This window comes from Sminthopsis crassicaudata, chromosome 1, assembly GCF_048593235.1.
Source record: "Sminthopsis crassicaudata isolate SCR6 chromosome 1, ASM4859323v1, whole genome shotgun sequence".
Taxonomy (NCBI): domain Eukaryota; kingdom Metazoa; phylum Chordata; class Mammalia; order Dasyuromorphia; family Dasyuridae; genus Sminthopsis; species Sminthopsis crassicaudata.
This window is the reverse complement of record NC_133617.1, coordinates 453785603-453804785: the sequence shown is the minus strand read 5'-3', so window position 1 is coordinate 453804785 and position 19183 is coordinate 453785603. Positions and strand designations below refer to the sequence as shown.

General features: G+C 30.7%; 1 protein-coding gene across 21 annotated transcripts in view; it reads right to left on the bottom strand.

Moving 5' to 3' along the window:
• IFT74 (intraflagellar transport 74) overlaps window positions 1-19183 on the bottom strand; it is a 177004-nt gene that overhangs the window by 24122 nt on the left and 133699 nt on the right. For 15 of the 21 annotated variants that reach the window (XM_074280775.1, XM_074280771.1, XM_074280781.1 and 12 more), the window contains 2 exons: window positions 11926-12052; window positions 2316-2479 (listed from right to left, as the gene is read on the bottom strand). In XM_074280775.1, the coding sequence (XP_074136876.1) occupies window positions 2316-2479; window positions 11926-12052 (291 nt within the window). The remainder of the gene's footprint in view (window positions 1-2315; window positions 2480-11925; window positions 12053-19183) is intronic. The other 6 variants (XR_012484573.1, XR_012484574.1, XR_012484575.1 and 3 more) reach the window with 2 other exon arrangements.

Sequence of the window (19183 nt, the reverse complement as noted above, 5' to 3'; positions counted from 1 at the left end):
CTTTGCTATTCTCAGCAATCTTAGACTACTCTGAAGGAGTTATGATGAAAAATGCTGTCTATACCTAGAGAAAAAACTGATTGGGACTGAACATAGACTGAAGCAAACTTTGTTAAACTTCATTTAAAAACTTCATTTTTCTTAAGGGTTTTTTTTTTTTGAGGGGGGTTGGGGGAGATCTATGTTTTCTTTTGAACCTGACTTTTATGGAAATGTTTTGCATAGCTGCATATATGCCAATAGGCAGAGGGTAGGTTGGGGAAGAAGGAAAAGGAGTGAATATGAAATTCAAAATTTTGAAAACAAATTATTTTACATGTAACTGGAAAAATTATATACATACATACATACATATATATATATATTTAAAGTCTCCAAGCTGTATGGATAAAAAGCTTTCAGAACAGAGATACCTACTTAGGGATAATTTATAATCTTTAAATATTTACATCAACAAAAGAAAGAGCAGATCAACTTAACTGGAGAACAATAAAACCTAGAAAAAACAACACATTACCTAATGAAATACCAAATACTAATCTTGAAAAATGAAAGATTAATAAAATTGAAAGTAAAAAATACCTATGACATGGTACTCAATTAAACTTGTACATGGTTTTATGAGGACAAAAAACATGAAATATACTATTAAACTAATTTTATTTTAAAAAAATAACCAGCATCAAAAATGAAAAGGGAAAATTCACAACTAGTGAAAATAAAATAAAAACTATTATTAGAGGCTATTTTTTCCAATTATATGCCCACAAAACTAACAATATAAAAAGGATGAATATTTATAAAAATATAAAACAGAATAGTTAAGTAACGCCATCTCTGAAAAAGAAAAACCCCAGGACCAGATGCATTTATAAGTGAATTCTGCCAAATCTTTATAAAAATCAATTAATTCCAATACTATGTAATCCATTTGGAAAAACAGGAAAATTGCTTCTATGTCTTGATACTTAAACAAGAGAAACTCAAAATAAAAAAAGAAAAATAGAGACCAATTTTCCTAGTGAATATTATTACAAAAAAATTAAGTAAAACACTAGAAAGTAGATTACAGCAATGTATCACAAATATCACACACTTTGACCAAGTGGAATTTCTGTCAGGAACCTTTCGGTTGGCTCAATATCAAGAAAACTATAGACAGAATAACTGTCCATATCAATAACAAAATAAACAATAATCATATGATTATTTCAATAGATGCAGAAAAGTCAATTGACAAAATACTCATTCCTATAAAAAACACCACCACCACTATTAGGAAGCAGAGGAATCAATGAAGCTTTTCTCAAAATGATAACATCCATCTAAAATAAAAAGTGAGAATTCTCTCTAATGGATAAACAAAAACTTTTCCAATAAGATCAGAATATTCATTATCACCATCATAATTCAAAATTGTACTAGAAAGCATGAGGAAACAAAACTCATTTTATGCATATCAAAATAAAAATAAAAGAACTATGAAGTCCTTGAAGGCTCGAACTGTTTTTGTCTTTCTTTGTATTCTCATTATTTATTATAATAAATGATGCATAGTAGGTAATGTCATTAGTGGCCCAGGATCACAGATAGAAAGCTTACCTCTCTTTTTTGTGACTATTGAACAAGTATTTATGAGTACAATGAATATGTGTGTGTGTGTGTGTGTGTGTTTTAATTAGGAAGATAAACTATATATAGGAAAAAGTTAAATTTTTTGGATTCCAGTTTTACTTTTTCATATCCAATCTAATTCTTTACTATTTGAACTCAGGTTTGTGGGGTGGCTAAGTGGTGCAGTAAGAGAGCACCAGCCCTTAAGTCAGGAGGACCTCAGTTCACATCTGGTCTCAGACACTTAACACCTCCTAGCTGTGTGACCCTGAGCAAGTCACTTAACCCCAATTGCCTCAGCAAAATAATAATAATCAATCTAGTAATGTATTAAAATATGAACTAAGAAACATCTTTAAGCTAATTTAAGACTCAAAAAGATTCAAATTCTGTTACTTTATTAGCCACTCTCCTTTTTGCTTCGTCTAACAATAAGTAACATATATAGTGCTTAAAGTGTGCATTTTTTTGTAATTTGAAGCTCATAGCAACTATTGTCAGATAGGTTCTTCATTTGTAAAATGAAGGCGTTAGATTATATGATTTTTCAAGGTCCTTTACTGCTTGAAATCCATAATTGTAAGAAAAGGATTTATAGCAACACACTTATAGTGTATATTAGAAGATCTACATGGGAACATTGCTGGCGAAATTAGAAACAATTAAGATTCTGATTTTAGAAAACCATGTTGCCTTGTTACCTTTTTCTTTTCTTCACCTGATGATTTCAAAGCTGGTAAATCACTGTATGTCTCCAGATCTTTTGTCATTTGCTGAATTTTAGATTTTAGAGAACTTTGTTCCTCTGTCATTTTACTCTCCAGGAGTTCCATTTTCTGTAAATCTAATTGTAGACGTTGACTATCTAGAACAAAGGAGGCCAAGTCCATGATCAATTTAAACTTTATGTTTTCTTAATAGGATCTAATAACCTCTACTTTTATAAAGCATGAAGATTAAATGGATTCAGAGATAGAAAACACCTTGAGATTGTAGGTGTTACATAAATAAAATTTTTAAAAAATTGTTATCCACTACTTGAAAAGCTCAAGCTTTTCTAGTTTTTGCAAATTCTAGGCAATTTTAAAAATTAAAGTATTAGCAACTCTTATTAAAACAAATCAGAAAAATATACTAAAAATTACTGAGTTAAATTCAGAGAAAAGTTAAGCAACACATCCCTTAACTACTTGTTTATTTGAAAATTTTGTGATTTATGAGCATACTATGGTGCTTGGCACATGGTTAGTGAGTAAATAAATGTTTCTTGACTTAACTTTCTGACCATGCAACTGTGTTCCATCTTCTGTTTTCAACACAATATCCTAAACTCTTGCCCTAGACCCTGGACCTCAGACATTCTCCATTTCTGGCTCAGATTGATACCCATTGTAGAATTCTTTTAATGCTGGGCTTCTCTCACCCATCTCTCTTTTCCTACATAGCCTTCACATTTCCCACATTTCTATTTGTGGTTCTAAAAAAAAAAAAGTAACCAAACCAACACTGCCAAAACACCTCTCTAGTCATCACTCCCCTACATGATTTGCCTTCCTCTATTAACTCTTCTAAGAGTTTGACTGAGAAAGGAAAGAAAGATCTAGAAAAGATATGTAAAGATATAGGATTGAGGGAATGTAGTGAGTCTAGTGAAAATTTAAGAAAAATAAGGAAAAGATGAGAGCAATCAATAGATATTAGATACAAAGAAATTGTTGATTATAATTAAATATATTAAATTACATTTTAAATATATAATTATATGAATAAAAATAATCTGTTTTCAGTATAACAATTCTGGTACATGAGACAAATTTTTTCTGAGAGTGAAGAATTGTTTATTCTGATTTTCATTCTTTACAATTCTATTCTAAAAGTTAGATAGTCATTAAACTTGTGTTTGTAATAAAGTAATTATTTATTCAATTCAAGAAATATTTATTAAACATATAATCTGTATAAAAGCTATGCTAGATACTATAATGTAAATGACACTGTAATAATTTTATGTTCTTCATGAAATCACTTTTAAAAACAATTAAATACCTACTGTATGCAGAACACACATTACTTGCTACATACAAGAGGAAAAATGAGCTTTATCTAGAATGTTGTCACTTCCTTTATTAATATAAACTAATTTTTAATTTAAAAATTTTCAATATGACATACACAGGAATATATCCCCATATATACATATACATATATACACAAAATAATATATAATAGGCACATTCAGAAGAGAAATCATCTAAAAATTATAATTAAGGGGGTCATTCTAACATTATCACATCTCAAAGTATATTAAAAAACAGTAACCATAAAAACAATTTGGTATAGATCTAAAAATAGAAAGACTGGTTAATGGAATTGGCAAGGTAAACAAGATTCAGAAACAACTTAATATAGTAGTCCTAGTGTTCAATGAACCCAAGAATATTAATGAATGGGATAAGGAGTTTCTATTAAAGAACAATTAGGAAGCCCAGAAACCAGTTTGGCAGAAACTGTACTTAGATCAACATTTTAAATGAAATACTACAATAAATTCCAAGTATATAAGTAATCTAAATATAAAAGGAAAAATCAGAGTAAACAACTAAGGATAGGAAAAGAATTTTTAAGGAAGCAGGAGTTTGGGATAATCACAAATGGTAAGACAAATGACTCAATTATGTAATGTTTTTGCATGAAAAGTCAGTGCAGCTAGAATAAGAAGCAATTTATTAGGGAAAAAATCTTAGTAAATATCACTGAAAAAAGTCTCATCAAAAATATGTAAGGAATTAGAAATACAGAAAGCTTTGTCAAAGAAGTGGTATTTAAAAAATTAAGAGATTTTAACAGGTTGAAAAACAAAGCTTGTGTTTTAATAAAAGTTCCAATTTTTTATACTTCTATACTTCAGTTAAGATGGATTCCTCTCTATATCAAATAAACTGTACCTTGGTTCAGTTGTTCCCTATGCTTTAAGTATAGAATAGTATGAAATAAGACTGAAAAAGTAGAGCAGTATCAGATTATGGAGATTCTTAATTTGATTAACAGCAAAGAATCACTGGTTTGGGTTTTTTTTTAAGTATGTACAAGTAATATGCTTATATTACCTACTTTAAGGATAATAAAGATTAATTTATAAGGAAAAGATTGTAAAAAAGAAAGGGGAGGAGCTGGGAATATATATTATAAGCCAGCAGTCATTGGGATAGCAACGAGAGCTTGTCAGGGAGTAGTAATATTGGGAATCTGAGGAAGAAATGTTATTGAAATCAAATATACAACATTTGGTAATGAAATTTTATGAATATGAGGGAAATAGATCTAAGAATCTAAGTCTAATTCCTGAGGGAAACAGGAAACTGTGCTGCCATGTGCAGAAATAGTAAAGCCAAAAAAAAAAGAGCAAGTTTAGGGAAGAAGATAATATACTTGGGTTATGGTCATGAGAAACAAAAATCTCTAGCTTCCTAAAACTTGGTCAAAATATGGAAATCTGCTTCAGTCAAGAATGATATATGGCATCAAATTTAAGGAAAAACAGAATTTAAACCATACTTTTGAAATGATAGCAATAACACTGCAATAGAAATTATATTGGCACATATATCTATGACTGTTGAAATTATCTTCTTTAAAGATCCAGCTAAAATGCAATGTTAATGATAGAAATAATTAGTAAACCAGATATCTTATTTATACATTTTTAAAAAATGGTTCAACTCAATCTTATTCAACAAACATGTCACAAAGCATCTACTAAGTGTAAGCCATAAGACGAAATAAAACAAGTCTCTACCCTTAATGTGCTTACATTTAGGGGGAAAAAATTACCAAAAAAACCCAAAAAAGTAAAACCAAGATAATGTGAGGAAAGAGAAAGCTGGAGAAATAAAAGCTGGAGAAATCAGAAAACACTCCCCACACATCCTAAGGATTTGAAGCTAAGAATTCTAACAGGCATAGTTAAGAGAAATTAGTTATTCAAGACATAAAGAGTATTAGGAAATGAAATGCCATGTTCTAGGAAGCCAATGTAATTTGAACAATGTTTCTGAAGGATGATAAAAGAAAAATAATCTGAAATTAAATTGGCACCAAACCATGAAAAGTTTTAAATGCCTAGTTGAGGAGTTTGAATGAAATGACTTTAACAGCAAATGTAAATGCATGGCTAACAAAGAGACACTGCATGATAAATCTGAGAACTATCCAACTTAAATCACTTTACAGAAAAGGGGAAAATAATTGGTTAGTATAGATTAAAGTTTATTTTCCTTTAACAACAATCCCGATTCAAAGCTTAAAAAAACCTCCTCTGGGGGAAGACAGGAAGAGGATGTAGTCTAGTTCCTTCTGATATGCAATGAAGTTGCAGAGCTTAGTGTGTTCACAGTAGCAAAATCTGAGACTAAACTATTTTGATTAAATAAAATGCTTCTGAGAAACCATACCATGAACATATTTGTTTACTCCCTGAAGTTTCTTTTCTAAAAATATAAATAAAAGTTGTAGCTGACAGCTTGCCTCTATTCATGTAATACACTATGGAGACTAGGAGAATCCCTACTTCATTCACAGGAGGATAATTTCTTATTCGATTAGGTAAATACTACAAAACTTAGAATGTGCAATCTATTATCTCTGAAAAATGGATGTTGTTTATTTTAAATCTTTTATTGTAACTAAAGAATCAGGAAATTTTCAGAAAAATCTGTATATAATATGTACTAACAGAATCAAATAGTTTTACTGTCATTTTATAATACAGTTTTAGGTCTAGTATAGGTAAAGCTACCTTCCTTTGCATTTTTTTTCATTAATTCCCTTAATATTCTTGACCTTTTTTCCTTCCAGATGAATTTTGTTATTATTTTTTCTAGCTCATTAAAATATTATTTGGGCAGTTTGGTATGATATTGAATAAGGAGATTAATTTAGGTAGAATTGTCATTTTTATTATATTAACTCAGCCCACCCATGAGCAATTTATATTTTTCCAATTGTTCAGACTTTGTGTGTAAAGTGTTTTGTAATTGTGTTTGTACAAGTTCTTAGTTTTATTTTGGCAAGTAGACTCCCAAATATTTTATATTGTCTACAATTAAATAGAATTTCTTTTTTTCTCTTGTTGCTGGGCTTTGGTGATAATATATAAAGTGCCAATGATTTATGTGATTTTATTTTACAACCTGCAACTTGGCTAAGTTGTCATTTTAAATAGTTTAGTTGATTCGCTAAATAAATCATATGTTATAAGCAAAAAATGATGTTTTTTTTTCCCCTTGGTCCCTACTCCAATTCCTTCAATTTCTTTTTCTTTTCTTATTGCTTAAGCGAACATTTCTAATATATACTGAATAATATGGTAATAATGGGCATCCTTGTTTCTGATGTTAGTGAGAATGCTTTTAGCTTATCCCTATTACATATGCTTGCTGAAGGTTTTAGGTAAATGCTGCTTATCATTTTAAGGAAAATATTTATTCCTATGTTTTCTAGTGTTTTTAATAAAAATGAGGGCTAGATTTTGATTTCTACATCTATTGATATGATTTCTGTTTTGTTATTGATATAGTCAATTATTTCAAAAGTTTTTCTGATACTGAACTAGTCTTACATTTCTGATATAAGTCCCACTCGGGCATAGTGTATCTTATTAATAAATTCCTATAATCTCTTTGATAATATTTTATTTACAATTCTTGCATAAATATTCATGAGGGAAATTGATCTATAATTTTCTTTGTTCTGGCTCTTTTTGGTTTAGGTATCAATACACACCATATTTTTGTCATAAAAAGAATTTGACAGGACTTCTTCTTTGTCCATTTTCCCAAATTGTTTATATAGTATTAGAATTACTTGTTCTTTAAATGTTTGGTAGAATTCACTTGTAAATCCATCTGACCCTGGAGATATCTTAGGGATTTAATTTAATTTAATCTTAGGGATTTCATTGATGGCTTGTTCAATTCCTTTTTCTAAAATGGATTTTAAGTATTTTATTTCCTCTTCTGTTAAAATGAGTATTGTATTTTTATAAATATTCATACATTTCACTTAAGATTGCCAGGTTTACTGGCATACAATTTGGCAAAATAGTTCCCAATTATTGCTTGAATTTCCTCTTCATCGATGGTGAAATCACCCTTTTTATTTTTGATACTAGTAATTTGGTTTTCTTCTTTCCTTTTTCTAATCAAATTAACCAAAGTTTTATTTATGTTATTTTTTCCATAAAACCAACTTTTTTGTTAATAGTTTTCTTTCAATTTTATTAATCTGTCCTTCAATTTTCAGAATTTCTAATTTGGTATTTAACTGGGTTTTTAAAAAAGTTCTTTTTCTAGCTTTGTTAGTTGCATGCCCAATTCACTGATCTCTATTTTATTCATATAAACATTTAAGAGATATAAAATTTCTCCTAAAAATTGCTTTTGTTGCATCTTATGAGTTTTGGTATGTTGTGTCATCATCATCATTCTCTTGGATAAAATTATTTCTATGCTTTATTATTATTTTTAGGATTAAACTGTTAAAGATTTTTAAATTTCCAATTAGGTTTTAGTCTATCTTTCCATACCTCTTTATTGCATATAATTTTTATTGCATCATGATCTGAAAAGGATGATCTTTCTGCATTTGACAGTGAAGTTTTTATGCCATAATACAGTCATTTTTTATGTAGGTGCCTGTAAGTGCTGAGAAAAATGTATATTTTTTTTCTATCTTCATTCAATTTTCTCCAGAGATCGATCATATATAAATTTTCTAATATTTATTCACCTTTTTAACTTCTTTCTTATTTTGTCTTTAGACTTATCTAATTCTAAGAGAGTGAGGCTGAGGTCCTCTAGTGGTAAAGTTCTACTGTCCATTTCGTCCTGTAACTGACATATCTTCTCTAAGAATTTGGATGCTATACTTATTGGTGCATAAATGTTTAATATTGAGATTACTTCATTGTCTATGGTGCCTTTTAGCAAGATGTATTTTCCTTCATTATTCCTTTTAATCAAATCTTAGTTTTGCTTTCGCATTGCCTGAGATCATAATAGCTACCTCTGCTTTTTTTTTTTTTTTTTTAATTATAGCTTTTTATTGACAGAACATAAGCATGGGTAATTTTTCAACATTGTTCCTTGCACTCACTTCTGTTCCAATTTTTCCCCTCTCTCCCTCCACCCCCTCCCCTAGATGGTAGGCAGTTTCATACATGTTAAACATGTTAAAGTATATCTTAGATACAATATATGTGTACAGATCCATACACTTCTCTTGTTGCACAAGAAAAATAGGATTCAGAAGGTAAAAATATCCTGGGAAGAAAAACAAAAATGCAAGTAATCCACATTCATTTCCCAGTGTTCTTTCTCTGGGTGCAGCTGATTCTGTCCATCATTGATCAATTGGTACTGAATTGGATTTTCTCATTGTCAAAGATATCCACTTCCATCAGAATATATCCTCATATAATATTGTTGTTGAAGTATATAATGATCTCCTGGTTCTGCTTATTTCACTTAGCATGAGTTTATGTAAGTCTCTCCAAGCCTCTTTGTATTCATCCTGCTGGTCATTTCTTACAGAACAATAATATTCCATAACATTCATATACCACAATTTACCCAACCAATTTCCAGTGAAACATAGCATTCTGCTTCAACCTTTTTACCTTTATTGCATATAGCTCTCTGTTTGAAATGTGTTTTTTGTAAACATCATATTGTAGGATTCTAGTTTTTAATCCACTCTGCTACTTGCATCTATTTTATGAAAGAGTTCATCTTATCATTTTATCACTGTATCCTACTGCCTCCCTTGTTTATACTTTTTTTCTGTTTTCACTGTCACTTCTTGCTAGTGTGTTGCTTCTGACCATGCCCTCCCTTCTGTTACCCCTCCCTTTCTTCTCTTACCCTTTTCTCCTACTGCTTCTTTCTCTTCTATACAACCCCCTCTAAATTATAATAGGTTTTTTGTGCCTCTACATATGATCTAAAACTCTTCAAAAATGTTAATGATGTTCTTACAAAAAGAGGGACTTTACTGAGTCCTAATAGAAAGCAGGAAGTGAAGATTGTGAAGAAGACTGGGAAGACAGTTTTGGTCTATATTGAAAGTGGATTTGAGTGGAAAGAGACTTCAGGCAGACAAACCAACCTGATGGCTATTATAACAGTCCAAATATGAGGTGAGGACTTGTACTAAGGTGGTGGCAGTGTAAAAGGAGAGAAGGGCATATACATATAAGGGATGTTGTGAAAGTAAAACTGATAGGTCCTTGCAATATAGATTGGATATAGGAGGTAAGAGAGAACAAGAAGTCAAAGGTAATAATTAGTTTGTGATCATGGATGAAGGAAGAATAGTGATACCCTCAATTATAATATAAAAATTAGGAAGTGGGAAATATTTTGGGGAAAATTTGGAGGAGGGAAAGAGAATGAATTCAGTTTTGGACATGCTAAGTTGAAATAGCTACAAGACCCTTAGTTCAAAATGTTCCTTTGGCAACAGGAGAGAGATTAGGTCTAGATAAAGAATGTAAGAATCAGGGCATCTAGGTGGAGCAGTGGATAGAGCACCAGCTCTGAAGTTAGGAGGATCTGAGTTCAAATTCGGTCTCAGATATTTAACACTTCCTAGCTGTGTGACCTGGGCAGGTCACTTAATCCCAAAAGCCTCAGCAAAACAAACAAACAAGCAAGCAAACAAAACCAAACGTGTGTGTGTGTGTGTGTGTGTGTGTGTGTATATATATATATATATATATATATATATATATATATATGTATAGAGTATCCAGGACAATTTATATTCAGATTTTTTTTTTAATGACCTACAGAATCAATAGAAGGTATAAACTAGGTATAAATTGAAAGCACCTGATGTCACAAGTTTCTTCTTGGTTGAAATGAATCAATCATGTCCTTGTGGAGTTGGCTAAAACAACAAGTCACTTCATAATCAAACATTCTAATAGCAGGCCTCTTTCATAATGGAATAACTCCAGGTAGGCCCTTATTTGCTTTGGGGAAGAGGCTGAAAGCCTGGATTGCCCATCATTGTTGTTGGCAATATCTCAAGAATAGCACTGGCTGAGGCAGTAGGTATTCTATATCAACAGCCAAGAACAATCTAGAAGCAGTTGTAAGATGCTATAGAGGAAGCAACCACTGGAGCCCAGCAAAGAGCTATAACAGATGTAAGTGTAAACTTCATGAGAGTTTTATACAAATTGAGAAAAAAAAAATTTATTCAAGCTGGAGTTGAATTATTCCTTTGTTACATGTACTCTTTAAGATTCAGCACACATTTCCCCAAACTCTGCATGTACATGTGAAAGGATTATGTCTCAGAATTTTTGAAGGATGTTTTTGTACCAATTATCTTTACTGTACTATCTCAGTAAATATCCCTTTGCAAAAGCTATTTACATTTGGATAATTGGTAATCAAAGAAACCTTATGGAAAGAGGCTTCAAGCTGAACCTTATTAGAAAATTACCTGCAATCTGTAAAACTCTAAGAGGAGAAGTAGTAGTGACCTTCTGGGGACCCAATCTATGAGAATAAGTGAAGTTTAAAAGTGTGAGCTTAGAGAATTATTCTAATATGTAGTTTGTTTAAAAAGATCTCATTTTGGAGAATCTGCTTATATTTAGGACAACATATACTTTACAATATAATACATAAACAGCAAAGTTATTTGCCTTCTCTACTTCCTAGCAGATAATTTCAACAAATAAATTAATGAAAATATGGCAAATCTTAACACTCCACAGGTTACAATAATTTTTAAGGCTTTACTATATACTGTATTGCATTCTGGAGATAAAATAGAAGGATAAGGAAAAATAAACATATTTAGTTACATGCAATCATGTATCTATCTATAATGTATCTAAATACAATTTTTACTAATATAATGCAACCAATTTATTAAATCCTGTATTATGTCTACTTCATAAATAATTTTTTTTCCCCCTGAGGCTGGGGTTAAGTGACTTGCCCTGGGTCACACAGCTAGGAAGTGTTAAGTATCTGAGACCAGACTTGAACTTAATTCCTACTGATTTCAGGACTGGTGCTCTATCTACTGCACTACCTAGCTGCCAGAGTTTGGCATTTCTAATACAGAAAAATGTATCATCAATCAAACACTTCTAAAGTGGGAATAAAATAATGCTTTCTATTAATAAATTCCTATGTACAAAGGCAATACAACACAGTGGACAGAGTTATCTTGCCTTGGACACATCAGTTAGGAAAAAGAATATGAAAATCAGTTGTTTGTTTGTTTTTTTACCTGAAGTTAAATTTCTGGCAGTACTTTGTGATTTCTGCATTTCAGTAGATTTGAAATTGAGGTCTTCTTGCATCATCTTCAGTTCTTGATTAGTGATAGAAGATATTTGTTTCATATGATTTATATTCTAAAAGAAAATAATGGGAAAATTAACTTAAATTATCTCTTAATAAAAATAATTCAAAATACTTTTAAAGACCATTTTAATCAGATTTTATTTTTAAAAAGAAGAGCTAAATCAGGAACACAAGTTTTTAGTAAATAAGATACAGGTTCCATAACTGGTTCTTCTACTTACCAGAGTTGCCCAAATTATTAAAAAAAAACCCAAAAACTATTAAAAAAAAAAAAACAACCCTGGAATAGAGAATCTTAAAAAGTTCCTTTTAACTCTTAGATTCTATTATACTATGATAGAAGTATCAAAATATTTCAATAAAGTTTAATTTTAAAAAAGATTGCTTTTCTTTTCCTATTTTGCTTTCTTTGTTTTACTTCTATGAGCATGTTTATTTGAAGGGGCATGCATAATAAAGAGCAGAAACAAAGAATAAAATTCAATTTATTTGAAGAGTTTAATTTGAGATTTTTTCATCAATTTCTATAACTTGATTGGTAATGTCCTTAGGAAAGGATGCATATAATATATCTTTTGTACTCTCATAATTCCTAACATAGAGATAGTCAATTAATATTTATTGAATGATTAGAGTATGCTTTAGAGTAAAGAATAAGAATGTGAGAGAAATAAAAGGAAAGGTGACTATCATCACAGGGGAATAGGGTTTGTTTTTGGTACATTTTAAGGTATGGACATCTTGATAAATGGGTGAAGTAGAATGGATATAGGAGTCATAATAATTTGAAGGTTCAAAGAATTATGACGGTAGGTATAAAAAGTGGCATCCTCATAATTTCTGGAACTTTCAAACTCCTTGACTTTTACCATTTTATCACTACTCACACCTTGCCAAAACTAAGCCAGGAATACTCCACCATATGCCTCTTCTACTAGTTGCTACAGACTTGGCTAAAAAGGAAGTCACACTAGCATATTCACACTGCTTATTATACTTTTATGTTATTCATTTTTAACTTGACCTTCACTGCAAAAATGCTTTTTGTTCTTAGTTGGTCCCCTTACTCTCTAAAAAAGCTTTTCCAAAACTTTTTTCTTTAAATCTAATATACCTTTTTTCATTCTCTTCCCTTCTCAACTGAGGATACCACCTCTTTATTGAGAAAATTAAATGTGAGTTTTTTCTCTTCATCTCAAGACCCTTAGATATCATCCTCTTTCTCTCCTCCTTGCCAAAGCCAACTCATTTAAATTTGCCTATGATCTCTCATTCACTCCCATCTTCTACAATCTCAGTCACCTCCCCTCTTCTTATACCTTAATCTTCAACCTCTTCCTTAACTATTGATTCTATCCCTAAAAACATGTCCATTTCCTCCCATTCTTAAATTTTATTTCCCATTAAATTCTACTGTACACTCAAGCTATAATCCTATTCGTCTCTTCTTTTTGAGAGTCAAATTCCTAGAAAAAGCTGTTTACACACTGCTTCTACTTCTCTTTTCATTTATTCCTCAATTGTTTGCAATATGATTTATGACTTTATCAGTGACTGAAAAGCTTTCCCCAAAATAACTTTTAATGGGCAAAATGGAATTTTTTCTTTTTTTCAGATTTCAAACTTATCTGCTGCATTTAACACTGTTTACTACCCTCTCCTCATCTGCTAATGTCATCCTTCTCAAATTACCTTATATTTAATAACTGTATAATTTTTAAAAAATATTTATTCTGTATATATTTAAGTCCTTATTCTCTCTCCTAATGACAAATAGAAGCTCCTTGAGAGAGCATTTGTATTCTCAACATCTAATATAGTATTTCATGCATTCCAAGAGCTTAATTAAAACTTGTTGAATGATCTTTATTCTACTTTAGAAAAAAAAAAGCTGACATACTTTAGGACTCAATATTTTTAAAAACTATTCTATTTCAAGATCTTGAAACCAAAATTCCATTCTTTGGTTAAAATCATCTATCCTTTCATTTCTTTCTACTTTTTTTACCTTTTTACATGTTCCTTGATTTTACTGTGAACTTTACCCTTCACCCTTCTATTCCTTGCTACTCTGTTCAGGCTTGATTTCCTCTTGAATACCTAATCTTGACCTAGTGATATGCCATTTTAAAAATGATTTTTCCCTACCCTCTGACCTCTATGATTTTCTTTTATTTCTTTTTTTCCCCCTGAGGCAATTGGGTTTAAGTGACTTGCTCAGGGTCATATAGCCAGGAGGTGTTAAGTGTCTGAGACAACATTTGAACTCAGGTCCTCCTGATTTTAGGGCTGGTGCTCTATCCACTGTGTCACCTAGCTGGCCCATTTTCTTGTATTTCCATTTAACCTTTTAACTTCACCATTCTATTTAACCAATTTTCACATGCCAAGATCAATATAACCAAGTTATGGGCAATTATTATTATAATAATATATTCCTTTTTAGCTCTTATTTCCACACAAGTGTGTGACAATTAATTTTTAAAAATCTATTGCATTAGACTTTCCTTATACTTCCTCTCAAAGACCTGTTGCTTCTCCTATAGGTTATTTCATCTATCCCTGTTTATTTAACACACTACCTACTCATCTTCAACTGTGAAATTGCTTAAGCCTCCTTCAAAGTTCAATAGAAGAGTCAATCTCTACTTGAATCCATTCTTAATCCTCCTGAACAAAATGACCTTCAATTTGCTTTATAGATATTTTGTATTTCTATCTATAATCTGACATGTCTTCCTTAATACAAACTTCTTGAATTTTCTTTTTATATATTTATGTCCCAATACCTAGGCAAAGTGCTTGATGGATAACAGATATTTAGTAAATACTTGATTATACATTTAGTTCTAGTCCTACATTTCTAAATTTCTGCTAAGCATTTCTATCTGGATATTAAAAAAACAAAAAACAAAAAAACCCTCATTTTCCTCCAAACATGCTTGCCCTCAAAACTTCTAGTCTTATCTCAGATTATTCAATTCAGTCAACATTTAAAAGGACATATAGAGAATAAAGCACTCAGACACCATTACAGGACATACATAGAATAGAGCACTCTTAGACACTATTACAGGGAAACAGAAATCATAGATGTGTCATTCCCAGGACCCTTATGGATTTACAAGTGAAAACTATCAAACAGAGAAAACTAAAACCAATATTATATAAAGTGAAAAAAAGAAGAAAAGAAGGGATCTGTAGAAACTCTTTCTATGATAGAAATATGGTCCTAATACCTGAACCAATTAATTTTCTAGTAGAGAAAGAAATTATAGGTCATTTTCTGTAATGAAAACTGACCAAAAAAATCAAATAAAATGTTAGCCAAGAAGTTAAAACAACATATTAAAGATATGATACACTCTGACTAGATTTGACTCACACCAGAAAATACAAGATTAGTTCATAACAGGGAAAATTAGAAACATAATAGAAACTATTAATGACAAAATTAAAGGCAAGATTATATAGGGAGACTCAGAAAAAGCTTTTGACAAAATTCACTATCTATTGTTTAAAAAATACTCTAGAAACACAGGAATACATGAACTTTCTTTAATATGGTAAACAGTATGTTTAAAATTGAGAACCAACTCTCTATGTAATAGAGAGAGGTTATCATTCTTCCCAATTAGATTACAGGTAAAGCTAGGATATCCATTATCACTACTATTAGGTAACATAGTTATGGAAATATGGGCATTATATAAGATGAAGAAATAATTTTAAAAAGAGGAAACAAAACTATTTGCTTTTTGCAGATAAAATGATGATCTATGTAGAGAACTCAAAAGAGTCAACTAAAATTTAACTGAATAACTCCAGTCCAATTACAAGTTAAAAAATAAGTGCACATAAATTGTTATCACTTCTGTATATATCAACAAAACTTAACAGGAAGACATAGAAAGAGGAAAGTCCATTTAAAATAACTATAGATATGTATAATATATTTGGGTATTTACCTCCTAAGACAAACACATACATAACTAAAAATACTCAGGAACAGAAATAAATTGCTGGAGAAATATTAATGTTTACAATGTGTAAACCATATCCAGGTAATAAAAATTACAATTTAATAAATTACCTAATTTACTTATTCAATACCATACCAATCAAAATTCCAAAGGATTTATAGAGCTAGAAAAAATTAATTAAATTTATCTGAAGAAACAAAAAAGCCAAGCATCTCAAGGGAAATAATATTTTTTTAAGTGAGAAGGGAACTTGAAAGTACCAGGTTCTTAAGCTTACTATAAAGTAATAATTATCAAAATGATTTGATACTATTTAAAAAATAGAAACGACAATCAGTAGAATAGATTAGGTATACAATATATAGAAAAATAAGAACTATTTCCAAACTGACAAATGATCAATAGACAGAATAGGCAGTTTGCAAAAGGAAAAAGTCTAAGCTATCAAATATCATAAGAAAAAATGTTCCAAATCATTAATTATTAAAGAAATACAAAATTTAGCAAGTCCAAGGTTACAGATTGACAAACAGTTTTGACCAAAAAAATAGAAAATGACAGTTTTTAGAGAAACTACAGGAAAACAAATACTGCTAATAGAGTTGTAAAGCATGTTAAATTGTAAAGTCACTCTGGGAAAGCAATCTGAAATGATGTCTAAAACTAAATTCGGGGCAGCTAGGTGGTACAATGCATCAGCCCTGAAGTCAAGATGACCTGAGTTCAAATCTGATCATTTAACAACACTTCCTAGCTGTGTGACCCTAGGCAAGTCACTCAACCCCAACTGCCTCAGCAAAAAAAAAAAAGTCATTAAATTCTACCACAACTAAACCTATTCCTCAAAGAAAGAGAAAAAGGACCAATATATACAAAAATATTTATGGCAGGATTTTTAGAAAAACTGAAAAGAATGAAAATAATTAGAAATTAGAAAATGATCTAAAATAATGGTATATGAATACTAAAAGAATATTATTGTTTTATAGAAATGATGAAAGGGATTCTTTTCAAAAATCCTAGGGAACTTATATAAACTGATGCAAAGTAAAATGTGCTGATCCAAGAAAACAATAGCAATATTATAAAGAAAAGCAACTCTGACTCAGAGCATTCTGATCCAATGATCAATTATAATTCCAGAGGATTGAAACAAAAACATGCTACTTAACTTGTTTGATAAGACTTGATGAGTTCAAGATCCAGAATGACACATATATTTTCAGATTTAATCAATATGGGAATTTGTTTTCCTTCACAATGCTTACCTATAACAAGGGGTTTGTTTTCTTCTACTCTATAATTTGAGAGGAAGAAATGAATAATATAGTAACTTCCCATCCCCCCCAAAAGAAAAAGAAAATAAAGTCATTGATGCATTTTCTAATTCATAAAAGAGAACAGAAGGAAGGCCAGCAAGAATCAGAGAAGTAGGACTGCTTTGTAAGTTACATGTTGACCTTACTGCATAGTTTAAAAAGCTATGCACACAAGAGATTTGCAGTTTCATTTACAATTCTCTTTCTTCTTTTTATTAGATGGATGTGCTATTTTATTTGGTGTTTAAGTTTAGAATTGAAAAATAAATGTAAAAACCCAGAAAATAAAGATGAGACATTTTCTTTGTCTTCCTGGTTTACAGTTTATTAGGGGAATATGATTCACATGCAGAAAACTTTAAAACAAAATAATATATGACAAATGCATAAAACAAAATGTCTGGCAAGGTTTTTGTCTTGGAAGGTAGGAAGACTAGTTGAAAGACTTAAGAGGCAAGGCATGTGAGAGGAAAAAAAAGGCTATTTGAGAGGTAAGGAAATGGGGGGGGTGAATGAGATAACACTAGTCTTAAAGTATGAGAGACTAAGAGGTGCCACTGATAAGAATATTGAAGTCATAAGGAAGAGCAAGTTTATGGGAAAAATAAGGTTGGCAATAGATCTGTCCAGCTGATGTTTTGGAAACATTCCGATTAGGAAGTTATATCCTGTGAAAATCTGGAGATACACGTCTGAAATTCAAAAGAGAAGTCTTGAAACAAAAGGCTAAAACCATATCTTTGAGAAATTATCTGCATATAGAAGAGAAAATGAGATTTTTCAAAGGATAGAGAGAATGGTAGAAGATACAAGATTCAAGGACAGAATCTCAATTGATTGTATCTTAAAGAATAACATTGGATTTGGAATGAGAAGTGGGTGCAAATCCCATTAAGTGGGATTTACTTTCTTATATAAATTTATATATATATCATTTCCTTTATCTAGGTTGGACTAAATGATTTTGAAAATTCTTTTGAGTTCTAACAAAGTGATTAAGTGAAGATCCACTGAGGAAACAAGGAAGAAACAGACAGTTGACTAAAATTTGGATGGAAATCAAGAGAGAACCAAGGGATGAGAGAATGTGTATAAAGACAGGTAAACAGTTAAGGAAAATGAGGTCTCAAAAAAACCTACTGGATTTGGTTATAAGGAAATGACTAGTGATCCTGATGAGAGAAGTTTCGGGAGAATGCTGGGAGCAGATCAAATTTCAATGGCTTGAGAAGACAATGGGTCATATTTAATTAAGATCATATTACTTGCCTTTTCAATGGGTGAGGGAGAGGAGTTATTGTAAGAGAATTTAGAATTCAAATTTTTTTTGAAGAATACTAAAAATAAGTTAATAAATTAAAAAAAGAGAGTGGGTGATAAGCAAAAATGCCAGCTATAAACAGTAAATGGAAGATATGTAATTACATGTATTTTAAAACATCCTAGGAAAGCATTTTAAACAGTCTTGGGACTCAGAGAGACTTAATTATTCCTGTGTACAGATGGGAAAGGAAGAGTTGACACATCTTTCTTCTTATTTATTCACTCATTCATTTCTTTTAAAAATTTTTATGAAATTTTTTATTTTCAAAACATATGCATGGATAATTTGACATTAGTCCTTGCATAGCCTGGCACATCTTTCAAGAAAGGAAGGAGATAATCGTTGGAGTATGATTTTGGGGATAATGGGATCACATGTATAGATAGGAGTATTGCCTATATTGAAGAGTAGGAATACTATTTTTGTAGGACTGAAAATGAGTAGAAAGGAGCAAGTGATACCTCTAAGAAGTTTTGATGGCAACAGGATAGAAATTAAGGTGACCAGGTAATTTCAATTTTCTCAGTTATGAACTGTAATTGCTGGAAAATTGAA